This window comes from Phocoena phocoena, chromosome 20 (assembly GCF_963924675.1).
Source record: "Phocoena phocoena chromosome 20, mPhoPho1.1, whole genome shotgun sequence".
NCBI lineage: Eukaryota > Metazoa > Chordata > Mammalia > Artiodactyla > Phocoenidae > Phocoena > Phocoena phocoena.
In genome coordinates, this window is record NC_089238.1 from 22,752,393 (window position 1) to 22,764,678 (window position 12,286).

The following is a 12,286-nucleotide window of genomic DNA, read 5'->3' on the forward strand; positions in this document are numbered from 1 at the left end:
TATTATATTTCTATGAGGGAGTGGTGCTCTAGATCAGGATAACTAACTACATTTTTCTGGGGAGAAGATTTATAGCATTCCCCCAAGAATGTGAAGTCCCATGGAAGGGAAGAATCACCATACTATAGATAGAACTATAGATATCCTCTATAGCTCCTTCTGGAGGCTGCCTTCAGAACACCTTAAAAATAAAGCATTTTACCAAATCACTGTTACTGGCCCATGAAAGGGAGGTTTCCAGCAGCCATCTCTTCTGATATTCATCCACAAGCTGACAAGCTTGGAGCAGGCCTAGATGTGCTGATACTGAAAATCTTAGCTTCCCAACAGGGGTTAGTGTTCCAGAGGAAAGTTATAACCGAAGAAATGCAGCAGGAGGATTAATATCTCCATCTTCTGCCTCTCTCCCCACAATAAAAAAAGTCTTTATTATGGGACAAAAGTCCTGAAAGGCTGTGAAACTGTTGCATGGCTAATTAAAAATTAAAAGTAACTAAAAACTTCTGGCCCAGGAAGGTCATGAGAATAGCACAAAAACTTCCTTACAACTAAGGAAATTAAAAGGATTGTTTCCTTTTGAATAATAAAGTACTCCTTGTTAATAATTTCTTGAAGTTAGTTAAGTGATGGGTATATACCTGATAAAACAGTAGGAGAGCAGTTTTCATTTGTTTTCTCTTGATGCATCATTTCTGTGTTTCTCTCAGAAAGCTGAACATCATTACATTCTTATCTCTCTTTCACATATTACATATCAGTTCCCAGACTTACTAGACCATAGATTCATAACTGTGGAAGAGAGATCAGGAGGGAGACTGCCAATGTCAGGACAGGGCAGAATTAGGAGAGGGTAGAAGTATGTACAGATTTTAAAAGCATATTCAAAGCTATCATTGCTCTGATACCGCCATGACAGTCAGTACATTTTGAAATTTCAAAGAATATTAAAGGATGCATGTTTTGATTCTCAAAAGGGAGCACACGTTAAAACAAGTTTGAGGATCTCTGCCCTAAATCCACATTGCTTCACACTAGAGCAACAAATGTAGTACAAAATGTCAGCTCACACCTGAGCAAGTCAAAATGCTAGGAATTCTTTGCACTGGAGGAGGTAATACTAACATGCCCTGCGTGATAGTCCACTGGGTTCTTTAATCAGAGTAAGCTTAGACATTAAATTTGACATATGCAAAGTAGAAGCTTTCCTACCTACCTAAAGCATGCCTACACTTATCATCAAAAGTAGGTACACTTGAAAAGTAATCCCAGCATTTCAACTGATCTTATAAGGCAGAAAAAAGTTCTTAGGTCAGTCTCTTTACAGCCACTTTTCATCCACAAGGAAGGCAACAGCCATAAACTTTTTTTACAAAATAAGTAGAAGGCCAGATTATTAAAAATCTTCAGTCATGACTTCACCACAAGTCTCAGTAATTTCTGGGCCCATGGGAGCAGCAGAGTTGAGGATTAGGGACAAGGTGGAAATTTCCTTAATCTGTTGGCAGCAGTCACCACGTAGAAGTGTTTCTTAAGGTAAGGAGAGAAAAAAGGAAGGGAAAAAGGCATATTTATAGATCAATTACTTTAAGAAGAAACAATAAAAGGACTTGCTTAAGTTTAGCCACTTGGGTTTGTTTAAAATTGATAACTAAAGGGGAAAAGAAGATTCTAGCACAATTATAGTAAAACAGTCACATGACTTTCAGGGGCATGTTTAAAGCAAGTTTGAAGTGAGCAAATATGTTATCCCACCCTTTTCAAGTGAAAAATGGAGCACCCTAGAATGGTATTTTTCAAATTGTAACTCACAACCCACCAGTGGGTCATGAAATCAAATTGGTGGGGCATGACTAACAACTTTTTTTAAATGAAACTAAATATCATAGAATAGAAAATATCAGAGTGCATCACACTCTGTGGAGCAAATGTCGCAGTATTTTTGTTTCACATGTGTGCGAGTATACGTGTACTTGTATACTGGCTCTCTGGGTAAAGCATTTTGGTTTTGTTTTTTATTGAAGATCTAAGCCAATATCAAAATGTTGGAAAGTCACTTCCCTGGAGGACAATTGTTTTTGAGAGACATTCTATGTCCATGGTTCCAAAGCGTTCTGTTGTAAACAAAATTATAAAGCTTTTAAAGCCTAATAGGGCTTTCCTGGGCCCTTTTTCTAAAATGTGGAGGAATCATCCTCAAGCTACGGGCATTAGTTCTGAGCGCTGCACTGCGATGTTCATTGAGAACACACGCTCAGACTTCATTCTGTCACTTCAAGCGTTCACATAAGTATGAATTGAAAGCTATTTTTATGCCAGTCACTTTCGGTCTGTGGCATTTTTTAATCAAGGTAACAGGTTTTTTTGTTTGTTTTTGTATTTTTGCGGTACGCGGGCCTCTCACTGTTGTGGCCTCTTCTGTTGCGAAGGTAACAGGTTTTTTACGTGAGACATTTTTCCCCCTAAATAATCTATTTAGAATCAAAACGTAAGTAAAAACTTAGTACCCTTCTTTCAAAGGACATTTTAAGAAAACAAATGCTGCTTTTACTAAAAGAGAAACAGATACCTTCCATTTCCTCTGAGCCATGTATTTCTGCAGCAATAGTTGGGATTTGAGACGAACTTTCGATTTAGAAGCTTTGGCAGGCAAGTTATTCAACCACTCATGTTTCAGGCACTGTGTGGCACTCATTCTGCAGCTGTGAAATCAAACAGCAGGTGAGACTTTTAGTTGGGGTTGCATTTTTCTGGCTATCCAAAATCTGTTTAATCGGTAGGAAGCTGAGTCAGTGGAACAGATTAATCATATAGGCAGATTCATGCCACGTGCTAAAAAAAGACCTCCTACTACCTAAAATTCCCATCCTTAAAAGTGCAAGAATGTCGTCAGCAAAATGTTCCCTGCCCTCTATTGAGGGTATGTGTCCTAGTGATTAATCACCACCTCCCAGAGAGAGCTGGGGAATCAAGGTAGGACAGTAGGAGGGCCAGCTGTGCCTGGAATTGCTCTTAAGAAATAAAAGAGCATGAGCCTTGAAAGAAGCTCATCTTTCTTCACAGAGAATAATGTCAACTTGTTCATCTGAATTAGAAATATATTTCCTCTCACATAACTTTTCACAATAAGGAAGAAACAAAACAGTCAAGGCCAGGGAACGAGAGCTGTCTCAGAGCCCAGATCTTGGGCCCCACCACTTGTAGTTATTCCCATATGTCTGAGTATTGGAAAACTCAGTGGTCCAACCCATAACCTTGATATAGCTACTGAAAACGAAGTAGGTCTTCGTCACCAAGAAATAAGGTTTTCTGTCTTTTATTCTGGGGAATAACAACTGCATATCTCAACTTTTTTTCAACATTAGCCTATGAAAAGCAATAACTTGGAAATAGGCCTTATTTGTAAATATGGTCTTTTCTAAAACTCTTGTCTAGATTTTATGCTCCTAGTTGCTTGTTTCTTAACTGACTTCCTTTGTCCCTTTCCCTGCTACCTTTTCTTTTTTTTTCCCCAAAGAAGTAGCAGACTAAGAAATCCTGAACAGAATCGGTCTACAGGGAGAAAGGACCATTCGCTTCAGCAGCCCTGCCTAGCACCAGCCTGATTTCCACAGCACCCAAATGGATGGTCACCATCAGGATGGATCATGGGTGACAAGCAATAAAGGGTACCTCTTCTCTTTGACCAGCAACCGGGAGACAAAGTCCTTGGCCTCCTCTGACAGCCCTTCAAAAGTGTCAGCATCAAAATCCCAACTACAGTTCACAATGAAATTCATGGTCTCTGCATCTGTTTCCCCTAGAAACGGCGACAAACCACTGAGCCTACAGAGGAGAGAAAGGACTGTCAGTATGTGGAAGCTATACCTGCCAACACACATCGACAATACAGAGAAGACTCTTACAAGATCAAGCAGAACTAACCAGAACCAAGAGGGTTCAAAAGAAAAGCACCCCCATTGCCTCTCCACAGGAGAAGTCCAGTACGCTCAATAAAGTGGAAGCACTGAAAAACTGATGACAGGAAGAGTGGTGGAATAAGTCCCCTATCATGCTCACCACATTCCCCCTTACCCTGAATTAAAGAGTAAATTGGGATCCAACCCAATATGCCCATTTATCAGGTACATTTGACTGAATATTAAGATAGCTTGGCATGTCTCTGAGACTACCCAGGCCTCAGGGGCCAAAGGAAAACTGGCTTTATTAGGCTCCTCTAGAGGAGGGCAGAGAGATGAGACAACTTCACTGGCTGGCCTTGAGCCACAATATTCCCCAACCTGGTGTAGCACACACACAAAGTGTGGGGAAACAGTTAAACTGTAATAATAAGACTGGGAGCAAAGCTTGATTTTGTTGGGCCTCTGAGGGATGTCCACAGTTGGAGAGAGAGGAGGACATTTAATCTGTGCACAGATCTCCTCTCAGCCCATCCTAACTCTGCTTCCTCAGCCCACAGAAAACAGGGAGTGCAGAGCAGAAGGACAAAGTTAGAAGATGCAGGAGCTGTGCCCTGCCCTGCCCTCCCCTCTCCTTACCTCTTCAATGCACTCCAGTCCCACTTGCACCACAGCACCCGCATTTCTTTGCCAGAGGGCTTTCTCTCCAGTGGAAGCTGATTTATCCACCCAGAAGTTTCAGGGAATTAATAACTCTGGGACCAGCCCACTAGCAACAACTGATTAGAGTCGGTGTATTAATACCCCAACTCCCTCCCCCACTAGCTGGCCTAGCTCTGAGTGGGTGTCCCACAGTGGCCCCCAGTTCCCTGCAGGATTAAACTCCAGGTGCCCACAGTGGTTACTGACTCCACCACACACACATTACTGGCTGCCTTCCTTCCCCATTTCACTTCCCCACTTCTCTGTTGGCTTTTCTTAGGGATGCGTCCCCAATAAACTCCTTGCCCTCAAGTTCTTGCTGCTTCTAAGGATACCCAAACTAAGACAAATGGCCCCCATTCCCAGTGGGGTGTGAGGCCCCTGGGCACTCACAGCATGTAGGTTATGACTCCCACACTCCACATGTCCGTTGGGAATGAGACAAACTCGTAATTGACGACTTCTGGGGCCAGGAACTCGGGAGTGCCAAAGTTCACCTTCAGCTTCTCCCGAGGCTTGTACCTGGGGAGGAGGGGTGCAGAGGACAATGAGAGTGAGCCCCGAGAGAAGTTGTGGATGCCCGGCTAATTCCTTGGGGGCCGCTAAACACTCCCCAACCCTTGCTGTCAGCCATGTTTTCTGGACATCACATCCCACCACACGTGGTTTACTGGGAAATCATCACACACCCAGGCCCTAAATGCAGACTTTCCTAAGTCACTGTGGAGAATAAGAAAACCACAGTCCTCCTCCTTCTCCAGGTATTTACAATCTGAAAAAGAGGGAAGATCAATATATCTTAATCAAAAAGAGGGAAGATCAATATATCTTATGTGACTGGCCTGCAGTCACACGGATGAGCAAAAACAACCTGTGTAGAAGCTGTGTGGGGAGGACGGCTCTATTGTGCATCATAGTTAAAGGGAAGACGATAGGAGTTATAGAAAGAGGCAAAATGCTCAACATCACTGATCATCAGTGAAATGCAAATCAAAACCACAATGAGACATTACCTCACACCATCAGAAAAAAATAGAAAATTGTAAGTGTTGGCTAGGATGTGAAGAAATTAGAACCTTGTCAGTAGGAATGTAAAAGGGAGCAGCTGCTATGGAAAACAGTATGGCAGTTCTTCAAAAAATTTTTTTAAAGAACTACCATATGATCCAGGAATCCTACTTCTGGGTATATATCCAAAAGAATTAAAAGCAGAGTCTTGAAGAGATATTTATACACCCATGTTCATAGCAGCATTATTCAGAATAGCCAAAAGGTGGAAGCAACCCAAGTGTCCATCAGCAGATGAATGGATAAACAAAATGTGGTATATACATACAATATGATATTATTCAGCCTTAAAAAGAAAGGAAATTCTGACACATGTTGTAATATGGATGAACTCTGAAGACATTACAATAAGTGAAATAAGCCAGTCACAAAAAGGCAAATACTGTATGATTCCACTTATATGAGGTTCCCAGTGTAGTTAATTCAGAGACAGAAGGTAGGATGCTGGTTTCCAGGGGCTGAAGGCAGGAGGAAAATGAGGGGTAGTTATTTACTGGGTACAGAGTTTCAGTTTTGCAAGGCAAAAAAAGCTCTGGAGATTGGTTGCACAACAATATGAACATATCTAAAGACTACTGTAACTAATCTTCAAAATTGCTAACATGGCAAATTTTATGTTATGTGTATTTTACACAATTACAAAAAGATCTAGAAAAAGTATTCTGGACATGAAGTTTAAGAAAGGCTAGGAAGAGAATTGATGGCTGTATGGGGAAGGGGTTGGAGAAAGTTGGTTTTTAGAATCAATCTTGAAAAAGAAGAAAACCTCTAGCTGAAATTTAATGGGCAGCAAAAAAGATGTCCTTCAGTTGGAGAATGGATAATATAAAGTATGGTACATCTAGAAAATGGAATAGTATTCAACACTTAAAAAGATAAAAAAGAGATTCACAGAAAGAAAGACAAGATGAAGAGGCAGAGGGCTATGCACCAGCTGAAGGAACAAGATAAAACCCCAGAAAAACAACTCAGTGAAGTGGACATAGGCAATCTTCCAGAAAAAGAATTCAGAATAATGATAGTGAAGATGATCCAGGACCTCAGAAAAAGAATGGAGGCAGAGATCGAGAAGATGCAAGATATGTTTAATAAAGATCTAGAAGAATTAAAGAACAAACAAACAGAGATAAACAATACAATAACTGAAATGAAAACTACACTAGAAGGAATCAATAGCAGAATAACTGAGGCAGAAGAACGGATAAGTGACCTGGAAGACAGAATGGTGGAATTCACTGCTGTGGAACAGAATAAAGAAAAAAGAATGAAAACTAATGAAGATAGCCTAAGAGACCTCTGGAACAACATTAAATGCAACAACATTCGCATTATAGGGGTCCCAGAAGGAGAAGAGAGAGAGAAAGGACCCGAGAAAATATTTGAAGAGATTATAGTCAAAAACTTCCCTAACATGGGAAAGGAAATAGCCACCCAAGACCAGGAAGCTCAAAGAGTTCCATACAGGATAAACCCAAGGAGAAACATGCCAAGACACATAGCAATCAAATTGGCAAAAATTAAAGACAAACAAAAATTATTGAAAGCAGCAAGGGAAAAACAACAACATACAAGGGAACTCTCATAAGGTTAACAGCTGATTTCTCAGCAGAAACTCTACAAGCCAGAAGGGAGTGGCATGATATACTTAAAGTGATGAAAGGGAAGAACCTACTCTACCCAGGAAGGATCTCATTCAGATTTGACGGAGAAATCAAAAGCTTTACAGACAAGCAAAAGATAAGAGAATTCAGCACCATGAAATCAGCTCTACAAAAAATGCTAAAGGAACTTCTCTACGTGGGAAACACAAGAGAAGAAAAGAACCTACAAAAACAAACCCAAAACAATTAAGAAAATGGTAATAGGAACATACATATCGATAATTACCTTACACGTGAATGGATTAAATGTTCCAACCAAAAGACACAGACTGGCTGAATGGATACAAAAACAAGACCCATATATATGTTGTCTACAAGAGACCCACTTCAGACCTAGGGACACATACAGACTGAAAGTGAGGGGATGGAAAAAGATATTCCATGCAAATGGAAATCAAAAGAAATCTGGAGTAGCAATACTCATCAGATAAAATAGACTTTAAAATGAAGAATGTTACAAGAGACAAGGAAGGACACTACATAATGATCAAGGGATCAATCTAAGAAGAAGATATAACAATTATAAATATATATGCACCCAACATAGGAGCACCTCAATATGTAAGGCAATTGCTAACAGCTATAAAAGAGGAAATCAACAGTAACACAATAATAGTGGGGGACTTTAACACCTTATTTACACCAATGGACAGATCATCCAAACAGAAAATTAATAGGAAACACAAGCTTTAAATGCCATAATAGACCAGATAGATTTAATTGATATTTATAGGACATTCCATCCAAAAACAGCAGATTACACTTTCTTCTCAAGTGTACATGGAACATTAACCAGGATATATCACATCCTGGGTCACAAATCAAGCCTCAGTAAATTTAAGTAAATTGAAATCATATCAAGAATGTTTTCTGACCATAACGCTATGAGAATAGAAATCAATTACAGGGAAAAGAATGTGAAAAACACAAACACATGGAGGCTAAACAATACGTTACTAAATAACCAAGAAATCACTGAAGAAATCAAAGAGGAAATAAAAAATACCTAGAGACAAATGACAATGAAAACATGATCCAAACCTATGGGATGCAGCAAAAGCAGTACTAAGAGGGAAGTTTATAGCTATACAAGCCTACCTCAAGAAACAAGAAAAATCTCAAATAAACAATCTAGGTTACACCTAAATGTTACACCTAAACTAGAGAAGGAACAAACAAAACTCAAAGTTAGCAGAAGGGAGGAAATCATAAAGATTAGAGCAGAAATAAATGAAATAGAAACAAAGAAAACAACAGCAAAGATCAATAAAACTAAAAGCTGGTTCTTTGAGAAGACAAACAAAATTGATAAACCATTAGCCAGACTCATCAAGAAAAAGAGGGAGGGGACTCAAATCAATAAAATTAGAAATGAAAAAGGAGAAGTTACAACAGACAGCGCCAAAATACAAAGCGTCCTAAGAGACTACTACAAGCAACTCTATGCCAATACAATGGACAATCTGGAAGAAATGGACAAATTGTTAGAAAGGTATAACCTTCTGAGACAGAACCTGGAAGCAACTGAAAATATGAACAGACCAATCACAAGTAATGAAATTGAAACTGTGACTAAAAATCTTCCAACAAACAAAAGTCCAGGACCAGATGGCTTCACAGGTGAATTCTATGAAACATTTAGAGAAGAGCTAACACCCATCCTTCTCCAACTCTTTCAAAAAATTGAGGTGGAAGGAACATTCCCAAACTCATTCTATGAGGCCACCATCACCCTGATACCAAAATCAGACAAAGATACTGCAAAAAAAGAAAATTACAGACCAATATCACTGATGAATATAGATGCAAAAATCCTCAACAAAATACTAGCAAACAGAATCCAAAAACACATTAAAAGGATCATACACCATGATCAAGTGGGATTTATGCCAGAGATGCAAGGATCTTTCAATATACGCAAATCAAACAATTGTGATACACCATATTAACAAATTGAAGAATAAAAACCATATGATCATCTCAGTAGATGCAGAAATAGCTTTTGACAAGATTCAACACCTGTTTATGATAAAAACTCTCCAGAAACTGGGCATAGAGGGAACTTACTTCAACATAATAAAGGCCATATATGACAAACCCACAGCAAACATCATTCTCAATGGTGAAAAACTGAAAGCATTTCCTCTAAGATCAGGAGCAAGACAAGGATGTCCACTCTCACCACTATTATTCCACATAGTTTTGGAAGTCCTGGGCACAGCAACAGAGAAGAAAAAGAAATAAAAGGACTACAGATTGGAAAAGAAGAAGGAAAACTGTCACTGTTTGCAGATGACATGATAGTATACATAGAGAATCCTAAAGATACTACCAGGAAACTACTAGAGCTAATCAATGAATTTCATAAAGTTGCAGGATAGAAAATTAATGCACAGAAATCTCTTGTATTCCTATACACTAATGATGAAAAATCTGAAAGAGAAATTAAGGAAACACTCCCATTTACCACTGCAACAAAAAGAATAGAATACCTAGGAATAAACCTACCGAGGGAGACCAAAGACCTGTATGCAGAAAACTATAAGACACTGTTGAAAGAAATTAAAGATGATACCGACAGATGAAGAGATATACCATGTTCTTGGATTAGACGAATCAATATTATGAAAATGACTATACTACCCAAATCAATCAACAGATTCAATGCAATCCTTATCAACCTACCAACGGCATTTTTATACAGAACTAGAGCAAAAAATCTTAAAATTTGTATGGAGACAGAAAAGACCCCAAATAACAAAAGCAGTCTTGAGGGAAAAAAACGGAGCTGGAGGAATCAGATTCCCTGACTTCAGACTATACCACAAAGCTACAGTAATCAAGACAATATGGTACTGGCACAAAAACAGAAATATAGATCAATGGAACAAGATAGAAAGCCCAGAGATAAACCCATGCACCTATGGTCTATGACAAAGGGGGCAAGGATATACAATGGAGAAAAGACAGTCTCTTCAATAAGTGGTGCTGGGAAAACTGGACAGCTGCATGTAGAAGAATGAAATTAGAACACTCCCTAACACCATACGCAAAAATAAACTCAAAATGGATTAGAGACCTAAATGTAAGACCGGGCACTATAAAACTCTTAGAGGAAAACATAGGAAAAACACTCTGACGTAAATCACAGCAAGATCTTTTTTGATCCACCTCCTACAATAACAGAAATAAAAACAAAAATAAACAAATAGGACCTAATGAAACTTAAAAGCATTTGCACAGCAAAGGAAACCATAAATAAGACAACAAGACAACCCTCAGAATGAGAGAAAATATTTGCAAATGAATCATCGGACAAAGAATTAATCTCCAAAATATATAAACAGCTCATGCAGCTCAATATTAAAAAAACAAACAGGGCTTCCCTGGTGGCACAGTGGTTGAGAGTCCACCTGCCGAGGCAGGGGACACGGGTTCGTGCCCCGGTCCGGGAAGATCCCACATGCCGCGGAGCGGCTAGGCCTGTGAGCCATGGCCGCTGGTCCTGCGCGTCCAGAGCCTGTGCTCTGCAACGGGAGAGGCCACGACAGTGAGAGGCCCGCGTACCACAAAAACTAACAAACAAACAAAAATAACCCAATCTAAAAATGAGAAGACCAAAATAGACATTTCTCCAAAGAAGACATACAGATGGCCAAGAAGCACGTGAAAATCTGCTCAACATCACTAATCATTAGAGAAATGCAAATCAAAACTACAATGAGGTATCACCTCACACCAGTTAGAATGGGCATCATCAGAAAATCTACAAACAACAAATGCTGGAGAGGGTGTGCAGAAAAGGGAACCCTCTTGCACTGTTGGTGGGAATGTAGATTGATACAGCCACTATGGAGAACAGTATGGACGTTCCTTAAAAAGCTAAAAATAGAATTACCATATGACCCAGTAATCCCACTGCTAGGCATATACCCAGAGAAAACCATAATTCAAGAGACGTATACACTCCAATGTTCATTGCAGCACTATTTACAATAGCCAGGTCATGGAAACAATCTAAATGCCCATCGACAGATGAATGGATAAAGAAGATGTGGTACATATATACAATGGAATATTACTCAGCCATAAAAAGTAGCAAAAGTGGGTCATTTGTAGAGACGTGGATGCATCTAGAGACTGTCATATGGAGTGAAGTTAAGTCAGAAAGAGAAAAACAAATATCGTATATTAACGCATATATGTGGAACCTAGAAAATGGTACAGATATACCAGTTTGCAGGGCAGAAATTGAGACACAGAAGTAGAGAACAAACGTATTGACACCAAGGGAGGAAAGCAGCGGGGTGTGTGGGTTGTGGTGTGATGAATTGGGAGATTGAGATTGACATGTATACACTGACATGTATAAAATGGATGACTAATAAGAACCTACTGTATAAAAAAATAAATAAAATAATTTTTAAAAAATAAATAATTAAATTCAGTGATAAAAAAAGAATCATCAATCCATGAAAAGACATGGAAGAACTTTTAAAATCTACAAACAGTAAATGCTGGAGAGGGTGCAGAGAAAAGGGAACACTCTTGCACTGTTGGTGGGAATGTAAATTGATACAGCCACTGTGGAGAACAGTATGGAGGTTCCTTAAAAAACTAAAACTAGAACTACCATTCGATGCAGCAATCCCACTACTGGGCATATACCCTGAGAAAACCATAATTCAAAAAGACACATGTATCCCAATGTTCATTGCAGCACTATTTACAATAGCCAGGACCTGGAAACAACCTAAATGTCCATCAACAGAGGAGTGGATAAAGAAGATGTGGGGTTTCCCTGGTGGCACAGTTGTTGAGAGTCTGCCTGCCGATGCAGGGAACACGGGTTCGTGCCCCGGTCCGGGAAGATCCCACATGCCGTGGAGTGGCTGGGCCCGTGAGCCATGGCCGCTGAGCCTGCGCGTCCGGAGCCTGTGCTCCGCAACGGGAGAGGCC

At 39.7% G+C, this 12,286-nt stretch overlaps 1 protein-coding gene across 1 annotated transcript in view; it reads right to left on the reverse strand.

Annotated features, from left to right (window-relative positions):
* Positions 1–1,467: 1,467 nt before the first annotated feature.
* The window catches only part of MYLK3 (myosin light chain kinase 3), a 43,985-nt gene continuing 33,166 nt past the window's right edge, over positions 1,468–12,286 (reverse strand). Inside the window, exons 10-13 of the mRNA XM_065898832.1 lie at positions 4,992–5,120; positions 3,670–3,822; positions 2,567–2,699; positions 1,468–1,527 (exon numbers count right to left, since the gene is read on the reverse strand). Coding sequence (XP_065754904.1) covers positions 1,468–1,527; positions 2,567–2,699; positions 3,670–3,822; positions 4,992–5,120 — 475 coding nt within the window. The remainder of the gene's footprint in view (positions 1,528–2,566; positions 2,700–3,669; positions 3,823–4,991; positions 5,121–12,286) is intronic.